Source organism: Carcharhinus amblyrhynchos, chromosome 20 (assembly GCF_965287045.1).
Source record: "Carcharhinus amblyrhynchos chromosome 20, sCarAmb.v2.hapA, whole genome shotgun sequence".
NCBI lineage: Eukaryota > Metazoa > Chordata > Chondrichthyes > Carcharhiniformes > Carcharhinidae > Carcharhinus > Carcharhinus amblyrhynchos.
The window spans coordinates 51,535,831-51,557,454 of record NC_137343.1 but is presented as its reverse complement, the minus strand read 5'-3'; the positions used below and the strand labels follow the sequence as shown (position 1 = coordinate 51,557,454).

The window sequence follows — 21,624 nt, the reverse complement described above, 5'->3', positions numbered from 1 at the left end:
CTGAATCTGAGAGTTTGTGTCCAGAAGACCAGTTGTTCCATTTTAATGTCAATGTGTGAAAACTTGCACATTCCTTAAAGGCACAGTATTATCACACCTTTCATCAGGATCCCTTCTTCCTGCTACATCAGGGCAAGCCTTGCAGTTTCCTCTGTGTAATGTCCTAACTATATTATGGCCCCAGCCATATAGCAACGCATTATTTATTTTCAAATATGCTACTGTCTGGAATCACGCCCTTCTCTGATCAGGAAATAAAAATCCTCTTTTAAAACCACACAGAGTGTTTTTATTTGGTCTTCCTTCGTTGGCACTTTAATCTTTAATCGTGCTGTAGTTTTTCCCCAGCTTTCTAATATTTGAAATGTGGGGGCCCTCAATTTTTTTCTTCTACTTAGGGTCATTCTTCAATTTGTTCATTGAAACATCCTGATTCATTGCCCGTTTTCTTTTTGTAATGTCCTAACTATGTTAGGGATTGAGGGCTTTAAACAAAAAGAAAAGGCTGTAGTTTGCTCACACAGAATCAAACTAACAAAGGTTTATTGAAAGAAATGCTCTCTGCATAGAGTACAAACTAAAGCTAAAATCTGGCACCTCAAACACCCTAAAGACATTACCATTAAATCATGTGATCACAGCTCTTAAAGTAATCAATCAACTATTTGAATGTATAACACTGAAAAGTCCCTTTACTCAATTTTCTGATTATTCTCAAACTGACTTCAAGGAGCAAGCTACTGTCTGGTAACTCCTTGGTCCTGAAATCACCACAAGCCTCAACTGTTCAAACAGAGAATCCATTCCCACTAGCATGCTGCTTGGTGGCTAACAGTCTTTCTCCTCTGCTTGACACAACAGTGTCTGCTTTTAAACTCCCTCTCTGGGTCTCTGAATCTGAGAATTTGCACCGGGACGACCAGGTGTGAAAACTGATTTTCTATACGTCATGGCCTGGGCGTCTTTCCCGCAAGACATCTATATCACATCGGCCTGCTTCAGCGTTCAACATGATTTTGCTTATCCCCTATTTCAGAACATTCTACTTTATCTCAAAAAAGAGAGACAATTTAAAATAGAACCGAGTCTTACTTCCCATGAAATGCTACAATGCAGAAGGAGGCCTTTCGGCCCATTGAGTCTGCACTGACTCTCCGAAAGAGCATCTTACCCAATCCCCCACCCCCCATACATTACCCCTGCACATTTACCATAGCTAATCACCTAACCTACACACCCCTGGACGTTAAGGGACTACTTAGATGACCAATACACCAAATCTGCATACCTTTCGTAACAGTAAGCATTAATAATCAATGGTTAAAAGATGACCATTAGAAACTGACTGCTAAGATTCAGTGAGTTTGTCTACACCTCCTGCTTGAAAGACATGGATGTGAACAAAACTGAATCAGATGTGATACATCCCTCATCAAGTATCTTCCCAACTGACAATTTAAGCTCCCATATAAAAAATGGTGCTTGAGCAAATAACAACCAGCACACTTGCAACCATATCTCAAAAAGGTGTCCGTGCCATCTGTAGAGGAAGTAAGGGAGAAAAAGAGGGGAGAACACGTACTGGCTCATGGCCAGTTTGCACCATGTGATGTGGCAGTCAGCATTATAAACCAGGACAGCAGTAGGGAAGCTCAAGAAGTAAGAAAAGGAAAATACAGGACAAAAAAAAATTAGCCAAAAGTAAAAGAGGACAAAAAGCACCACAGGTTGGTCAATACGTTATAGACCAGTCAGCGCATAAAACAGAAAAGACATTTTGGGTGCAGAGTGAAGGGTTTTGACATAAAACTTTTTTTCTTTTGGCACTAATGAGTTTGTGTTGTATTTTGAATATTTACTAATATTGTGGTTGAGATTCTCCTTTTAATTGTTTTATATTCTAGTTTAATTACCTTAAATAATCATGTTACAGAGAGGGATTGGGTAACAACTGAAACCCTTGAACTCTTTATTGTTCCTAATCAGTCTGGTTTTGGAAAGGAAGACTTATGTGTTTCTTAGCTCCCAAAGTGTTTGGTTAATTTAGAAAGCAGCAGCAGGCTTTCGTGGGATTAAATAAGGATTTATTTATGCATTCATCTTGTAAGTCTAAACACAATGTCATTCAACACTCACACAAACACATGCACACAAATAAACTGGTGCACACACACACACACACACACACACACACACACACACACACAGTCATGAGAAATCAGTTACAGAAAATAATATACTTTTAATATTGTGGCTTCAAGAGCAGACCAGAGGCTGGGAATCCTGCAGTGAGTAACTCAACCCCTGACTCCCCAAAGCCTGTCCACAATCTACAAGGCGTGATGGAATATTCTCTGTTTGCTTGCTTGAGTGCAGACCTGTAACATTCAAGATGCTCAACATTATCCTGGACAAATCATCCCATTTGCACCCCATCCACCACCAACAGTCAGTCCTTTCACCACTAATGCACAGTGGCAGCATTGTGTACCATTTGCAAGATGTACTGCAGGAACTCGTCAAGCTTCCTTTCAACACCTTCCAAACCCACAACCTCTACCACCCTAACGACAAGAGCAGTGGAAACATGGGAGCACCACTACCTGCAAGTTCCCCTCCAAGCCATACAGCATTCCAACTTGGAACTATGTTGGGTCAAAATTCTGGAACTCTCTTCCTAACAGCACTGAGTGTACCTATGCCACTTGAGCAGTGGCTCAAGAAGGCCAATTAATTTGGGCAATAAATAGTACGGTGACGTCCCATTAAACTAAACAAAAGGTGTTGAGCTGTTACTGGGGTAGAGTTGACAGTCACCTTTCCATACCTTGGCCAAGTGGCTATTATTCATTTGTTAGTCTTGACATGGAATGCCATAGCTGTTTGATCACAGGAGTTGAGCCTAATCATATTACTCACTATTCAACACACAGATGAAAAGTGGATAGTATAAACATTGATCCAGAAGCCCCATAAAGGCAAATTGTGGCTTACCTGCCATTACCCCAATTGTGCAGAAACAAAGTAACAACCTTGGGATATTCTTGTTCTTCACAACTCAGTTGGTCACTGAATCAACCCTTTGGATTATTATGCGGCCTTCTACATTTTGTGTAGAAGAGTAATAGATTTCCAATTGTTCACAAAGAATGAAGGTTTCAAAGGAAGGAAGTTTATTTCTTTGGTTATATTGTTGTCACTTGGAGCTGAAACTAGCACTTCAATTTTTTAACCAAGACTCATCTCTGTTAATAATGTCATCAATGGTCTAGCAACAAGGCAACCCAAATGACGTTAAAATTGATATTGTCACATAAATACAAAATAAAATTTGTGGTGAGCGTATTGTGTTATTTCGAACGGAGAACTGTTGGGAGCTATTTACACACCTTCGCCTTCCAAACTTTACTTCTGCTTAAACCATTATCATTTTCTTTTTGCAGGAATTTGAGATAGAACTGGAAGGATCTCAGACTCTAAGAATTTTATGTTATGAAAAATGTTACAATAAAACAAAACTCACCAAAGAAGATCCTGAAATTACTGATAAAATCATGGGGAAAGGACAGATTCAGGTAAGTCCAGCATTCAGTCCTAAAGGCTATCATAAATATGTGATTCTTTGAAAAAACCATTAGGTCAATTGGAAATGCAGGGCTTAATTTTATGAGGCACCAGGAGCCTAACCTGAGATAAGGAGGAAGTTTCACCTTAGAGAGCTATCAACCAGTCAGGTTGGCCAGTCTCTGTAGCAGCAGGAGCAGGAGCGCTGACACCACACTAAAGAGCCACTGTAAGGTAAGGGTCAAGGTTTTTGAGAGGGGAGTGGTGGGTACCAGGCACAAGAGGCTAGGAGAGAGAGTTAAATGGTGGCAATGGTCTTTGGGAGTTGCCTGCAATGGGCCCAGGGAGCCTACAAAACTGCTGCTGGGTTTCCTTCTCACATGGCATTTGCCTCTCCCCAGCATCCCACCAGCTACTTGCAGTTGACCACTTACGGGTGTCAGTAAGCTCAAGGACAGCTTGCTGCCTGACACCTCTCTTCCCCCCATAAAGTTTCACACAGGTTGGGTAGGCAGAATTTTACATGTCCCTGATCGTTTAAAACTATTGATGCGGGAGCATAAAATCCATGCCCCAGATTCACACTGTTACTTTAAACGTGTTTTGTTTTAACTCAATTTGAGACTGCCAATGACAGGGAGCTTAAATGTCCACACAGTTTCTAATTTTTATCATTATAAATTATTTCCAACTGTATTTTTGCAACCAGCATGTTTTTAAAGAAAACATGTTAGCTTTAATTTGCATATTTATGTTTTTGGTTTTTGATGTGGAAATGTAATGGCTGCTTTGAGTTCTGGTGAAATGTGAGTCACTTGTGGTTAACAGCATTGAATCCTGTGACCAAGAAATCAGCATGGTTTTGAAAGTTAGAATTAGTAAGGGCATATGAGATGTCATTTTTCATACTTGAGCTTTCTCGAACCTTAGAACTATGTTTTACTGCATTGTGACAATTCATATTATTATTTAAGTAAAGATATTGCTTTACTTACGTGAGAAGGAAAGTCCATTTTATACTGTCATACAGAAATAAAATATTATTTTCTAAATGTCAATTATCTGTCTCTGATGGTGACAGCCTTTTATGATGTACCAATAGGGTTTTCACTGAAACTCTGAGGCTGCAAGTTCAAATTACATGAAGAAAGACCTTGAGATTGAGTCACCATCAGCTTGAGATTTATTGGTACAAGTTTTACATGGCAGAAAATTCATGTTATTGTATTGGAGGAATTAGCTAGATGTTCATATTTTCAGAATTAAATATATTTCCTTTATACTATTAGAAAAACGTCAGAGTAGCAGAAAAGTAATTACCGAGGTTACCACTCGAGAACTGCAATCCTGATGGAAGCTGCATGTATGTGTCTGCCACATTTGCTGTGAATCTTTCTCTGATCGAAAGCCTACCAACACTTGCTATCTGGATTCACACATTGGCCATTTGGAAAATTTACAGGAAACTATCAGCGCTCAAGAATCGACATCCTCAACTTAGTCTATGCTTTTAAGGATAATACCATGTGCAGACTGTAACAATGGATGGAATCTTGTGCCCTCACCCCGTGACAAGTTTAGTAGTTGGGGTGCATTTAATCAGACTGGAGGGAACTCTACCATCTTCCCTCAGCCATTGGCATGATCTGAGTGATGGGCGGTGGACAGTGGGGAGCACAAATAAACCCTGGCTTGCAAGGGGAAGCTGAAACATTAATTCTGCTGCTCTCGGCTCAGATGCTACCAGAGCAGCTGAATATTTCCCATAGTTTCTGTTTTTATTTTGGACATTCCTACCATGTTTTGTTCAGAGCAGAGATCTGAAATAGCTTCACTTGATTGACACTGGCAACCTATTAATAGAGGTGCCACTTTCTGCAAGGCTCCCTGACAATGAAAATTGTAGGTTATCTGCCAGTGTTCTCAGCCAGGACTTGAGTTAGTGGGAAGCTAAAGAAATGTTTCCATGTCAGCAAGTATGATGGGGGAAAATGAGAAAATTGAGCAAGTCATCAATAAAAGTTTCTTTAATTTATCAGGCAGAAATTTCTGCAATTTTCTCCTTTTAGTTTTGTAACTTTAACCAGTTCCATTTGTGTAGTTTTACAAATAAGACGATTTCTAATCACTTCCAATCATTCAGCACTTACAACACCTTCCACTCTCCAAACCTGCCTCCTTCTTTGTCCATCTCTTTAGAAAAATATGTCCCAATTCATTAACACTAACGTTACAGTCTTGAGTTTGTGGAATATCTGGTTGGAATGTTGTTAACCACTACTCTGAATGAGAGCTAGCCAGGTGGCTGTAACAGATCCCCTGTCATTATTTCAAAGAACAGGAGAGAAATCCCTAGCGTCCTTTCCAATATTTATCACTCAGTCAACGTCACACAAAGAAACAGATTTTCTGCTCATTATCAAATTGCTGTTTGTGCAAGTTGCTAAGCACAAATTAGTTGTTGCGTTCCCTTCGTTACAACACTTGATTTAAAATGTATTTTGTTGGCTGTGAAGGGCTTTGAGTTGTTGGCTAATGATGAAAAGCGCTATATAAATGCAAATCTTTCTGCTTTTTTTTGAATCCCTACAGTGCAGAAGGAGGCCATTCGACCCATCATGCCTAAACCGACAACAGTGCCACCCATGACTTATCCCTTTAACCCCACATATTTACCTTGCTAGTCCCCCTGATGCTAAGGGTCAATTTAGCATAGCCAATCAACCTAACCTGCACGTCTTGGCTGTAGGAAACTGATTGGAGAGTGGGGGATAATAGTAAGATCAGTAATTCAGATAGCTGCCACAACAAATAGCCTTTCTGTAGCCTAAATGCATTGGTATGCTGCTGTACGATTTGGTGATAAGAACATCAAGAAATGGCTTGCAGAGTTGTTCTGTCTCCATTGTAAAATTAATATTCGAATGTTGATTTTTAAGATGGTGTAGAAAGTTATTAAGTTCTCTCATCATGTTATATGACGAAAGTGTTGTCAGTGTGTCAAAGCCAGGGAAAGTTGAACTGATTGACATAGTGCTGTTCAAACTCTTCCATGAAGATGTTAGCAACAATTGGCAACAATGGAGATCCTGTACCAGCAACATTCGTGAGTTTGAAACAGAAATGTCACTACTGGAATGATGTTGCGTTTAGGCACTTGAATAGAAGATCATAGTTTTATTGATTCATAGTTTCCTACAACATCGTAATGATTCAGTCATTCCTACGGATAATGGGCAGAATACACTGTCCAGTATGTTAGTCTATCTGTCTTCTAAAAACAAGTGCTTTTTTTTTAAAGCAGATTTTACATGGTACAACTGTAACATTGTTTTCTTCAATTGCATTCTGACCATGAAAACCTTCAAATAGCTTTTGATTACAATCTGATCTGAATGTGATTGGGAATGGACTGTCAGGTGGAATAAAATATCAATCCATATAGTGTTAAGCACGTGGATAAGGCTAATGCCATGAATGTTTGGGAATGCAGGGTTGGGAATTGCCATCTTTGCAGTGGGAAGAAACTGAGTAGATATCCAGGTCATGTATGCTTTGTCTGAAACCATTTAGGATTTCAGATAATTTTAATTGTTAAACATTGCATATAAATTTACGTTGCAATAGCCTAAACCTAGGTTGCTATAGTCTGAAGAAAGTAAAGTGGCTAGAAAAATAAGATGTATCAATGAAGCATAAATGACATGTTCACCACAAAGTTGCAAGGTAAACCATGCAGACGAATTAACTGGACTTCCTACACTAAAGGTTAATAAACTTCAAAAGAAGCATAGTTATTGGGTGTTTGGTGCCCAGATAAAGGATACTCAACTTGTAGTACATGAGTTCTGTAAGGTACACTAGCCTCTTTGTATCTTGAGGTTACAGTGAAAGCAATTGGAGCATTAGGATGGACATGTCGAAGAGTTCTAGATCAAACAAAAAAACACTACAGTGTCCTTTAGATTTGAAAACTGCATGTCACTCTATTGATAGACAGTGCAAATTATTGTTCCTTGCACCCTATTCAGACAAAATATATTGTACATTAGGAAAAGGAAAGAAGAGGATCAGAATATAGTGTTGCAGTTACAGATAGGGTATAATGAAAGATCAACTGAATTTTTGATACGTCCATTCAAAAATCTGATGGCAACAGGGAAGAAGCTGTTGAGTTGGTTGGTACTTGTTCTCAAACTTTTGTAATATTTTCCAACAGAAGAAGGTGAAAGAGAGAATGTCCTGGGTGCATGGAGTCCTTGATTATGCTGGCTGCTTTTCCAAGGCAACAAGAAGTGTAGCCGCAGTCAGTGGATGAAAGGCTGGTTTGCATGATGGACTGGACTACCCTTTGTAGTATCTTGTGGTCTTGGTGAGAGCAGGAGCCATACCAAGTTATGATACATCTGGAAAGGATGTTTTCTGTGGTGCATTTGTGAAAATAGGTGAAAATCTAGTGGACATACTGAATTTCCTTAGCCTGAGAAAGTAGAGGCGTTGGTGGTCTTTCTTAGAACATAGAACATTACAGCGCAGTACAGGCCCTTCGGCCCTCGATGTTGCGCCAACCAGTGGAACCAACCTAATGACCCTCTAACCTAAACTGTTCCAATGGTATCCATATGCCTATCCACTGACCATTTGAACGCCCTTAAAGTTGGCGAGTCCACAACTGCTGCAGGCAGGGCATTCTACTCCTTTACTACCTTCTGAGTAAAGAACCTACCTCTGACATCCGTCCTATGACTACCACCCCTTAATTTAAAGCTATGTCCCCTTGTGTTAGCTATCACCATCCGAGGAAAAAGGCTCTCACTGTCCACCCTATCCAATCCTCTGATCATCTTGTATGCCTCAATTCGGTCACCTCGTAACCTTCCTCTCTAATGAAAATAACCTCAAGTCCCTCAGCCTTTCCTCATAAGACCTTCCCACCATACCAGGCAACATCCTGGTAAACCTCTCTGCAACCCTTTCCAATGCCTCCACATCTTTCTTATAATTCTTAACTCTGGTGTCTGTGTGGGGGGACCAGGACAGGTTGCTGGTGATGTGGACACCTAGAAACCTGAAACTCTCAACCATTTCCTCTTCATCACCATTGATGTGGACAGGAACATGCCTCCACCATGTTCCTGAAGTCAATGACTATCTCTTTCGTTTTGTTGACATTGAGAGAGAGTTGCACCAGTTCACCAGATTCCCTATCTCTTCTCTGTACTCATTGTTTGAGATCTGATCCACTACAGTGATCTCATCAGCAAACTTGAAAATCAAGTTGGAGGGGAATTTGGCTATACCGTCATAAATGTATAAGGAGCGTAATAGGTGGCTGAAGACAGTCTTGTGGAGCAGCGGTGTTGAAAATGATTGTGTAGGTGGTGGTGTTGCCTATGCTTGCTCATTGCAGTCTGTGGGTTCGGAAGTCTAGGATCCAGTTGCAGAGGAAAGAGCCGAGATGAATTTTGTTGGATAATGGTGTTGCAGGCTGAGCTGTAGTCTGACTGGTAGTCTGACATAAGAGTCCTTGTTATCCAGGTGTTCCAGGATTGAGAGTAGGGCCACGCAGAAGACATCTGCTGTGACCCTCTTGTGTCAATAGGCAAATGTAGTGAATCCAGGCAATCTGGGAGACCAGAGTTAACGTGTGCCGTAACTAATCTTTTGAAGCACTTCATAATGATGGATGATAATGCCATTGGGCAGTAGTCATTACGGCACGCTGCCTGACTTTTCTTTTGGTACAGGGATGATGGCCATTTTCTTGAAACAGGCAGGAATGTCATGAAACAGGCAGGAAGACATTAAAGATGTCTGCAGATATCCCTGTCAGAATGTTCGTGCAGGATCTGACTGCTCCTCTGGGTACCCCATCCAAACCATTCATTATCTATGAGTTAACTTTCAAGGAGTCCGATCTGACGTCTCCAGTGGTTACCTCAGATACCAATTCAATGGAAGATACCGGTTAATCGAAAGGATGTAACTGCTTCCTGAAATACAGCATCCAGATTGTTTGAGCCTCTCAGTTGCAGTCCAGCAAAGGAAACACAAATCCTGCTTCTTTATAAACTCCCTGTATGTGGTGTTGAACCAGAAAATAAAAATTTCCAACACCCAGTGCCACTTGTAACCTCTTTATATATCGCAGTGACTCCAATTTAGGACTTGGGAATGGTTCACCTCCTCCTCCCGCCACCCACCCACCACCACCAGCAAACCATCACCCCCCCCCCCCCCCCCCCCCCCCCCCCCAACTCAGATATGGCGCAACATCTAATTTCAGACTCCAGCTCATCAAGTGTGAGCTGCAGTTCCTCAAAAAGCAACTAGCGTTTACTATGGATGTGTTCACTAGGAACCACAATGTGGTCCATCATCTCTCACATCATGCAGGCTTTGATTTGATTTATTATTGTCACATGTATTAACATTACAGTGAAGAATATTGTTTCTTGCATGCTATACAAACAAAACATACTGTTCATAGAGAAGAAAATGAGAGAGTGCAGAATGTAGTGTTACAGTTATAGCTAGAGTGTAGAGAAAGATCAACTTAATGCAAGGTAAGTCCATTCAAAAGGTATGACACATCACATGGTCCTTCATCCCCCTTTAATTTGTTTTTGGGGCAGCACAGTGGTTAGTGCTGCTGCATCACAGCACGAGGGACCCAGGTTCATTTTCAGCCTCAGGTCATTGTCTGTGTGGAATTTGCATGTTCTCCCCATGTCAGTGTTAGTTTCCCCCAGGTGCTCTGGTTTCCCGCCCCCATACTCCAGAGATGGGTGGGCTAGGTGGATTGTTCGTGCCAAATTGACTGAAGTGTCAGGGGGATTAGCAAGGTAAATGTGTGGTGTTATGGAAATAGGGCCTGGGTGGTCAGCACAGACTCGATGGGCCGAATGGCCGCTTCCTGTACTGTCGTGATTTTATGATTCTATGTTTTAGTTTGTTTTTTTAACTGGATTTTAGCTTTTTAATCTGTGAAATATTTGCTCTTTTATCCTGGATCTCTGCTCTCCTTGTGCTCCTTTTATCCTGGATCTCTGCTCTCCTCGCGCTCTTCTATCCTGGGTCTCCGCTCTCCTCGCGCTCCTTTTATCCTGGGTCTCTGCTCTCCTCGCGCTCTTCTATCCTGGGTCTCCGCTCTCCTCGCGCTCCTTCTATCCTGGGTCTCTGCTCTCCTCGCGCTCTTCTATCCTGGATCTCTGCTCTCCTCGCGCTTTTCTATCCTGGGTCTCCGCTCTCCTCGCGCTCCTTTTATCCTGGGTCTCTGCTCTCCTCGCGCTCTTCTATCCTGGGTCTCCGCTGTCCTCGCGCTCCTTTTATCCTGGGTCTCTGCTCTCCTCGCGCTCTTCTATCCTGGGTCTCTGCTCTCCTCGCGCTCTTTTATCCTGGGTCTCCGCTCTCCTCGCGCTCTTCTATCCTGGGTCTCCGCTCTCCTCGCGCTCTTCTATCCTGGGTCTCCGCTCTCCTCGCGCTCTTTTATCCTGGGTCTGCACTCTCCTCGTGCTCTTTTATCCTATGTTCTGCTTCCTTTAATAGGTCCTGCTGAGCACTCAGGAGATGTGCCAAAGCATTGCTTTCGTAGCATTACAGTCCTCAATATTGTCTATCTCACAAAGACCATTCCTTGCTTTATAACCATTGAGTGCATAGGTGGTCAAATGAGTGGATCTCCTGCTCACATTCAGAGGAAAGAAGACTTGGCCTCTTTCCTGGCTGACCTGGAGGAGAAACCCCAGACAGGCCTCGTTGAACTGTAGAGTGGAGGGCTTTGTCCTTTTGGGCATCATTGAGAAGCAAAACCCTAACACACCTTGTCTGCCGGGAGTGAATGTCTGTGTGGGTGCTATTTAAATATGGTACCAGGATGTCCGGTGCCCTGAGGTAAGGACCGGATGGATGAATTCCTGCCCATTCCGAGATTTGATGAGCTCCTCATTGATGCCTAGTTAATGAGGAAAAATTGCACAAATTAATCACACTGACTCTCCCATCTGCCACTGCAGTCAGTGTCTGGAATAAAAATTCCACCCCATATGTCCACATTTTTCAACGATAGATATGTGGCATTGTAAGCAACATAGGTGGAAGTTTCAATTTATAAAGATTTGAGAATGTAGGCTCGTTGGCAGTATTTTATTGAGTATGGAATCTCTAAGTGTTTACCAATATTCCATCTTCAAAGAACACCAGTCAAAATATATTAACTCTTCCTTCATTTCATCATCATTTGTGGGATCTTCATATGTTTAAAAATGCTGTGGAGTTTGCATATACATTGTGAATAAGCATCTTGGTAAAGTATTGTTCTTACTCTTTTCCTCCCTTTTTCTTATCTTCCCTCTCTCCCTTTCTCGTTTGCCCTGTAAAAACCTAATTGAAAAGATACATCCATATGAAGGAGCATCAGTAATTTATGTTATAGTTCAGAATTGTACAATAGGAAACCTCTTAAATAAGATGAAATACCCTTTTAAATCAACACATTTCTGATTTGAAAAGAAGTTGTGTAAGATTTACTTTGAGGTGTTTTAAAAATTAAATGCAGAAGCAGAATGTGAATTAACATTGGAGGAAATTACTGCAGGCAGTTGTCATATAACTTCAGAAGTACAACTGTCAAGTGAAAAGTCCCAGTGTTGATTCTTTGTTTCACCAGCCACAGTTTGGTTTGTCCCTTGGAAAGATTGAACTTAGGAAACAACTTGAAATTCTGTTAATGGCTCACTGGATGGAATCAATGTATGACTGAGTTATATAGATCACACAAGTTGCAGTTCTCATTCTGAGTTGCAGGCCGTATTGGTTCGTCTCAGTAGGGTGGCAGTTGAGGTTGTAAAATTGAATACACCACCTAGCCTAAACTGAGTAAAAGTAAGCCAGCAATTATCATCACTACTGCACTGACCAGTGAACACTCCCCAACACATGTTGTAAGCTGGGTAAGGACAGGATTAGGTGACTATAATACACTCTGTGTTTGCAAGAACCTACTGATACTAACTGACTAGGCCCCTGGACAAGGTATCAGAGAGGTGCTAATAGCCAGATAATTGCGATAAAAACTTGCTTTTTAAAAAGCACACAAAACAAAGCATTTTGTGACCAATCAAACTAAATTTTTTACACCATCCCTTTTTTAAGTAAAAAAGTTTCTGTATTAATTTCTTATGAAGTTGGTACTGAATAAAAATATTCAATATACAAATGAATAGTCATTTGTTGATTTAAAAGTGTAGAAAATATGCCATGGTTTAAGCGCAGGGCAATATCTCTCAATCTTAGCAGCAGTTGCAGTACACTTGGAATAGATTTTAAAATTATTTTCCAATTTTCTCCCTTCCTTTCCTGAAGGTGCTGAGTCTTACCGGGATACGGTTCAATGGACTTCAGCAGTCCTCTGACACTAAACAGTGCTGGCAGGCTAGCCAACCATGGGAGGCATCATAGCCAAGCCTGATCCTGTCCTCACCCCAATTGTTGTCTGGGATTTTGAGATTACTTTCTGTAAGTAATGAACATGGCTAAATTTAATGTAGTGAGCTTCATACCCCTCAAAAATTCCAAGCATACTTAAATGAAAAAGAAGGACTTCACTTACTTAGTACCTCATCAACTGGCAGAAACTTGAATTATACCTATAATGATTTTGATTGAAGTGCATTGACTGTTGATGTGTAAGCAAACATTGCAACAATATACATACAGAATGGTCACAATTTAGAAATGAGATAAGTTTTTTTGAGTTGGCATATATCATTTAGTTATTGTTCAGAAGGATGAACTCAAGAGGAGGTACATGGCACTTTGCTTATTTCTATATGTAAATGCACTTAGCATCACTATTTGATTAAGATACCTCATTTGAGAATGCTTGCACACCATTGATGCATTCCAGCTCCCAGACATTGCAAAGTACTCGTGCATCACCAAATATCCTTAGTTAGATGGCTTTTGCCCAGGTCATTGCATCTTTGCAGAAATCATGATCGGCGCAGGCTTGGAGACCCAAAGGGCCTGTTCCTGTGCTGTACTGTTCTTTATGCGTTAGTGTGCAGTATGAGAAAGACAGATTTATCAAGTAGACATAAACGATCTTGAAGGGTGCATAGGTCCATAAAAATGTCATGACTTGATGTTATTAAAATCCCCAGACCTTAAAAATGAAAAAAAAGTTTCAAAAGTGTCCATGAGAATTTAAAAATACCATCTGTTCGAAAGCTTCATTTGCTCTTTGTTGGCATTTCCCCTTGTGGTTTTTAAGAATGCTTGGCTTCCAAAAGTTAAATGATCCACTGAGGGCTCTGAATTTACAGTTTGATTGACAGTTTAAATATGTTATTAAAGGCTTTGCTTTCAAAGCCTCATGACAATACCTTCGCTTCAATTACCAGAACCTGCTTGAGTACCTCATCATCTGAATGAGGTACCATAAGGATGTGTACATATCACCTGCGCAGTGTTGGGAGCCATCTGAATGAATCACTGTCTAACCCACTCTGTATTCAACATTGATACAGTACCAAAGCAGCAGTCGCAACAAACAATGTCACAGGAAAATCAAAGCTGAGGCACTCAAAGATCCTGATAAGGTAACTCTATTCAGTCAATGCCTCATTGCCAACCTCACAACTCTGGGATACCCAGAGATGCAGAGAGTCTACCCTCCATAATCAGCACTTGAGAAAAGCACTTGGTCCTCAACCAGGAAACCCTAAGCCTCATTCGATGAAAATGACCAGGAGATCCAGGAGCTGATAAATTGCAAGCGCAAGGCTTTCTTGAGCCTGAAATGACAACCCAACTCCAGAGCAAGAAAATAGTCCTACAGACTGCTGAAGGCTGAGGTCCAGCAAAAGACATGCAACCTAAAGAACCAGTGGTGGGTGGAGAAAGCACAGGAAATGCAGCAGTGAGCCAAAAACCATGGCTCATGAGGTTTCTTTAGCACCATTAAAACCATCTATGGCCGAAACACTCAAGGCCCCAGCCTACTGCTGCCCAAAAACAAAGAGCCCAGTCAGTGCCCACTGGAAGGAACACTTCAAAAACCTCCTTAACAGAGATTCTGCCTTCAACGCAAATGCCTTTAATCCATCCCATAGCATGCCACCTACCACTTTCTCAGCACAGTCCCAACCTGGCACAAGATAGAAAAGGCCATTTGACAGGTGAAGAACCACAAGAACAAAGAAGAGTACAGGACAGGTCCTTTGACCTTCCTAGCCTGTGCCAATCATGATGCCCTAACTAAACTTAAACAAAAAACCTTCTCCCTTACTCGATCCATATCCTTCTATTTCCTCCCTAGTCATGTACCCGTTCAGATACCTCTTAAATGTTGCTAATGTGCATGCATCCATCACCACCTCTGGCAGCGCATTTAAGGCACCCACCATTCACTGCGACAAAAACTTCCCTACACATCTCCCTTAAACCTATATCCCCTTGTAATTGACACTTCCACCCTTCAAAAAAGGGTGTCTATGCCTCTCATAATTTTGTGGACCTCTATCACGTTTCCCTGCAGTCTCCGTCTTCCCAATGAAAACAATCCTAGTTTATTCAATCTCTCTTCATAGCCAACACCTTTTGAGACCAAGCAACATCCTAGTGAACCACCTTTTGTACTCTCTCCAAAGCTTCCACATCCTTCTGGTAGTGACCAGAACTGCACGCAATCCTCCAAATGCGGCCTTAGCAAGGTTTTATGTAGCTGCGACATGATTTCCAGCTCTTGTAAGCAATGCCCGATGATGAAGGCAAACATGCAATATGCTTTCTTAATCACCTTGGTACATGTGTTGCCACTTTTAGGGAACTGTGGACCTGCATGCTCAAATCCCTCTGTAAATATTCCTCATGGTTCTGCCATTTACAGTCTAATTCACACCTACATTTTATCCTCCAGAATGCATCATCTTGCATTTGTTTGGATTAAACTCCATCTGCCATTTCTGTACCTAAGTCTCCAATCTATCTATATCCTGTTGTAATCTCTGACACTATCAGCAACTCCACGAATCTTCGTGTCATCTGCAAACTTAGTAATCAGGCTCCCCACATTTTCTTCCACATCATTGCGGGTAAGATTAAGGAGAATCCCAAGGCGTTCTACAAATATATGAAGATTAAAAGGCTGAGAAGAGAAGGGATAGGACCTATAAAAGGTGAAGAGGGAAAAGTCTGTGTGGAACTGGAAGAAATGGCAGAGGTGCTTAATGAGTACTTTGCATCGGTATTCACGGTGGAAAGTGATCTGGGAGGTTGTACGACAGGTTTGCGACGAACTGAAAAGATTGAGTATGTGGACGTTAAGAAAGAGGTTGTGTTGGAACTTTTATCTATCTTGATAGAATTTAAGTCGCCGGGATCAGATGGGATGTACCCCAGGTTTCTGTGGGAGGTGAGGGAAGTGATTGCAGAGCCCCTGGCGATGATCTTTGCATCGTCGATGGAGACAGGAGAGGTTCCGGAGGATTGCGGATGTGGTTCCTATTTTCAAGAAAGGGAACAGGGATAGCCTGGGAAATTACCGACCAGTGAGTCTAACCTCAATGGTTGGTAAGTTGATGGAGAGGATTCTGAGGGACAAGATTTATGAGCATTTAGAGAAGTTTAGAATGATCAGAAATAGTTAGCACGGCTTTGTCAAGGGCAGGTCGTGCCTTATGAGCCTAGTTGAGTTTTTTGAAAATGTGACTGAACACATTGACAAAGGAAGAGCAGTGGATGTGGTTTACATGGACTTCAGCAAGGCGTTTGATAAGGTCCCCCATGCAAGACTTCTTGAGAAGGTGAGAGGGTGTGGGATCCAAGGGCCTTTGGCCTTGTGGATCCAGAACTGGCTTGCCTAGAGAAGGCAGAGAGTGGTTGTGGGTGGGTCTTTTCCTGCATGGAGGTCGGTCACCAGTGGAGTGCCCCAGGGATCTGTTCTTGGACCCTTGCTATTTGTCATTTTCATAAATGACCTGGATGAGGAAGTGGTCATTATGGGATGGGTTAGTAAGTTCGCCGACGATATGAAGGTTGGTGGTGTTGTGGATAGTCTGGAGGGATGTTAGAAGTTGCAGCGTGGCATTGATAGGATGCAAGACTGGGTGGAGAAGTGGCAGATGGACTTCAATGCAGATAAATGTGTAGTGGTCCACTTTGGCAGGACCAATGGGATGAAGGAATACAATATCAAGAGTAGGAGTCTTAGCAGTGTTGGAGAACATAGAACATTACAGCGCAGAACAGGCCCTTCGGCCCACGACGTTGCGCCGACCAGCTTTTAAAAAAAACACTAACCCACTAATCTAAACCAATCCCATTTCGTCCATAAACCTATCCACAGATCTCTTAAACGCCCCCAAACTAGGCGCATTTACAACTGCAGCTGGCAGGGCATTCCAGTCCCTCACCACCCTCTGGGTAAAGAACCTACCCCTGACATCAGTCCTATAACTACCCCCCCTTAATTTAAAGTCGTGCCCCCTCGTGCTAGCTTTCTCCATCCTAGGAAAAAGGCTATCACTATCTACCCTGTCTAAACCTCTAATCATCTTATATGTTTCAATAAGGTCCCCTCTTAGCCGCCTTCTTTCCAGCGAAAACAACCCCAAATCTCTCAGTCTCTCCTCATAGGATCTCCCCTCCATACCAGGCAACATCCTGGTAAACCTCCTCTGCACCCTCTCCAAAGCCTCTACATCCTTCCTGTAATGTGGGGACCAGAACTGCACACAATACTCCAAGTGCGGCCGCACCAGAGTTGTGTACAGTTGCATCATGAGAGCAGAAGGATCTTGGGGTCCAGGTCCACAGGACTCTTAAATTGGCCTCGCAGGTGGAGGATGTGGTCAAGAACGCATATGGTGGACTGGCCTCCATTAATTGAGGGATTGAGTTTAGGAGACGGGAGGTAATGCTGCAACTTTATAAGACCCTTGTCAGACCCCACTTGGAGTACTGTGCGCAATTCTGGTCACCTCACTACAGGAAGGATGTGGAAGCTATTGAGAGGGTGCAGAGGAGATTTAGAAGGATGTTGCCTGGATTGGGAGGCGTGCCTTATGAAGATAGGCTGAGTGAGCCTAGGTCTCTTCTCCCTGGAGAGACGAAGGTTGAGAGGTGACCTGATAGAGGTTTATAAAATGTTGGGAGGAATAGATAGGGTGGATTCTCGGAGGCTATTTCCCAGGGCTGAAATGGTTACTACGAGAGGACACAGGTTTAAGGTGCTGGGGAGTAGGTACAGAGGAGATGTCAGGGGTAAATTTTTCACTCAGAGGGTGGTGAGTGAGTGGAATCAACTGCCGTCGGTGGTGGTAGAGGCGAACTTGCTGGGTCTTTTAAAAGACTTCTGGATGAGTACGTGGGATCTAATGGGATTGGGAGTTACAGATAGTTCTATGGCCTGGTAGGTATGGATGCGATTGGCGCAACTTGTGGGCCGAAGGGCCTGTTTGTGCTGTAGTGTTCTATGTTCTAAACTCTGCAGCTAATAACTCAGAGCTGGAAAGCCAACTTAAGTCTGAATGCATATTTGTAACTTGTTCTGTTAGTTTGTAATCAGTAAAACATTTTGTTTTCAGCTGGAGCCACAAGCATTACAGGACAAGGACAAGGACAAGGACTGGCAGAGAACTGTCATAGCAATGAATGTGGTATGTTGCTGTGTTAAGCTGTAAGTACTAGCACTGAGATAATGCATGTTTTTTTTCTATTAATATCTAAATTTACATGTGTGGTGAGGTTGTGTTAAGAAACAGACTGATAAATTAAAAGAAAATGTTCAAAAAGTAATCTCACTTGACAAATGGAATGCTATTCTGTTTATTGCCAGTATTTATTGCCCATTTCTAATTAACCTTAAGAAGATGATGTTGAGCCAACTTCTTGACCGCTGGAGTCTGTGTGGTGTAGGTACACCCACAGTACTATTAGGGATGGAGTTCCATGATTTTGACCCAGGGACAATGAAGGAATGGCCCATTGAAGGAATTGAGCCATTATAGTTCATATAGAGTGAACTATAATGGCCTAGTGTATTTCCAAGTAAGAATGCTGTATGGCTTATTGGAGACCTTGCAGGTGGTTATGTTCCCATGCACCTTTGTTCTAGATGTCAATAGATGGGTCATGGGTTTGGAAGGTATTTATGAAAGAGCCTTGGTGACATTGGCTGAGGGGTGATCTTATAGAAGTCTATAACATAATGAGGGGCATGGATCAGCTAGATAGTCAATATCTTTTCCCAAAGGTAGGGGCGTATAAAACTAAAGGGCATAGGTTTAAGTTGAGTGGGAGAGATACAAAAGTGAATGTTGCTAGAGGTAGTAGTAGAGGTGAGTACAATTTTGTCTTTTAAAAAGTATTTACATGGGTAAGATGGTTATAGGCCTAATGCAGTCAATTGGGACCAGATTAGGGGTTTAAAAAAGAAGGGCAACATGCACAAATTGGGCCGAAAGGCCTGTTTCCATGTTGTAAACCTCTATGACTCAAATCAATGGATGGAAGGCTGGTTTATGTGATGGACTGGGCTACATTCACAACCTTTTATAGTTTCTTACAGTCTTAGGCAGAGCAGGAGCCATATTGTTTTTTTGCACGCTGTACAGACAAAGCATACCATTCATGGAGAAGGAAATGAAAGTGCAGAATGTAATATTACAATGACGGCTAGGGTGTAGAGAAAGATCAGCTTAATGCAAAGTACAAAAAAAACTTAATGCAAGGCAGAAAGATCAACTTAACATAGAGGAGTTGGTGAGCTTTTTGGGTAGCATGGGGGGACCAGGACAGGTTGTTGGTGATCTGGATACCTAACAACTTGAAGCTCTCAACCATTTTCTACTTCATCCCCATTGATGTAGACAGGGGCATGTCCTCCACTACGGTTTCTGAAGTCAACGACAATCTCCTTTATTTTGTTGACATTGAAGGCGAGATTATTGTTGTTGCACCATCTTTGGACACTAAGGGGGAATTTGTCAATCACCTAACCTGCACATTTTTGGGCTGTGGGAGGAAATTGGAGCACCTGGAGGAAATTCTCACATACACATGGACAGAATGTGAAAACTCCACATAGACTGTCCCCAAGGCCAGAATCAAACCTGGGTTCCTGACACTGTGAGGCAGCTATGCTAACTGTGTCATCATGCTGCTTGCACAGTGGTTAGTACTGCTGCCTCATAGCACCAGGGACCCAGGTCCAGGTTCGCTTCCTGGTTTGGGTCACTGACTGTGTGAAGTTTGCACATTCTCCCCATGTCTGCGTGGGTTTCCTCTAGGTGCTCCAGTTTCCTCCCACACTCCAAAGATGTCAGGCGGATTGGCTATGCTAAATTGCTCCTCAGTTTCAGGGAGATTAGCAGGGTGTATGCATGGCGTTATGGGGATAGGATCTGGGTGGGACTATGGTTGATGCAAACTCAATGGGCCATATGGCTTCCTTCTGCACTGTAGGATTCTGTGATTATCTAGTTCTTGAATCATCAGCTAATGATAACAGCTTTTCTAAAGAAGCCCAAGAATCCATATACTATGTTAATTAATTTCTCAGTAAGAAGCATCACAACACCAGGTTAAAGTCCAACAGGTTTATTTGGTACCAAAAGCCACTAGCTTTCGGAGCGCTGCTCCTTTGTCAGGTGAGTGGGAGTTGTGTTCACAAACAGGACATATAAAGACACAAACTCAATTTATAAGATAATGGTCGGAATGAGAGCCTTTACAGGTAATCACGTCTTAAAGGTACAGATAATATGAGTGGAGAGAGGGTTAAGCACAGGTTAAACAAGTGTGTATTGTATCCAGCTAGGACAGTTAGTGAGATTTTGCAAGTCCAGGCAAGTCATGGGGGTTACAGATAGTGTGACATGAACCCAAGATCCTGGTTGAGGCTGCCCTCGTGTGCGGAACTTGGCTATCAGTCTCTGATCAGCGACTCTGCACTGTCATATGTCGTGAAGTCTGCCTTGGAGAATGCTTATCTGAAGATCAGAGGCAGAATGCTCGATTAATTTCTCTATATCTTTCTACCCTGAAACAGTAATGCATATCGACGACCCATCCACCCCCCCACCACCATCCCTGCAAACTCTAGAACAATGTCATTTGGCTGAATTTTCACTGAGTTGGGATGACTTTAAAAATGGCATGACTCAATTCTCAGGCTGCCTGATCTTCAGGAGCGCTATAAAAGGTAGAACATAGAACATAGAACATTACAGCGCAGAACAGGCCCTTCGGCCCACGATGTTGCGCCGACCAGTTACAAAAACAATGACCCACTAGCCTATACCAATCCCTTTTCGTCCATAAACCTATCCAGAGATCTCTTAAACGCCCCCAAACTAGACGCATTTACAACCGCAGCAGGCAGGGCATTCCAATCCCTCACCACCCGCTGGGTAAAGAACCTACCCCTGACATCCGTCCTGTAGCTACCCCCCCTTAATTTAAAGCCATGCCCCCTCGTGCTAGCTTTCTCCATCCGAGGAAAAAGGCTATCACTATCCACCCTATCTAAACCTCTAATCATCTTATATGTTTCAATAAGATCCCCTCTTAGCCGCCTTCTTTCCAACGAAAACAACCCTAAATCCCTCAGTCTCTCCTCATAGGACCTCCCCACCATACCAGGCAACATCCTAGTAAACCTCCTCTGCACCCTCTCCAACGCCTCCACATCCTTCTTGTAATGCGGGGACCAGAACTGCACACAGTACTCCAAGTGCGGCCGCACTAGAGTAGTGTACAGTTGCAACATTACACTGCGACTCCTAAATTCAATCCCCCTACCAATAAACGCCAAGACACCGTACGCCTTCTTAACAACCTTATCTACTTGATTCCCAACTTTCAGGGATCTATGTACACACACACCTAGATCCCTCTGTTCATCCACACTATTCAAAGTCCTCCCGTTAGCCCTATACTCGACACATCTGTTGCTCCTACCAAAGTGAATTACCTCACACTTCTCCGCATTAAATTCCATCCGCCACCTCTCGGCCCAGCTCTGCAACCTGTCTAAGTCTCCCTGCAGACTATGAC

The 21,624-nt window shown here is 42.5% G+C and overlaps 1 protein-coding gene across 1 annotated transcript in view; it reads left to right on the top strand.

Annotated features, from left to right (window-relative positions):
- LOC145356030 (breakpoint cluster region protein) overlaps positions 1–21,624 on the top strand; it is a 406,846-nt gene that overhangs the window by 320,935 nt on the left and 64,287 nt on the right. Inside the window, exons 16-17 of the mRNA XM_080208612.1 lie at positions 3,444–3,575; positions 18,153–18,224. Coding sequence (XP_080064738.1) covers positions 3,444–3,575; positions 18,153–18,224 — 204 coding nt within the window. The remainder of the gene's footprint in view (positions 1–3,443; positions 3,576–18,152; positions 18,225–21,624) is intronic.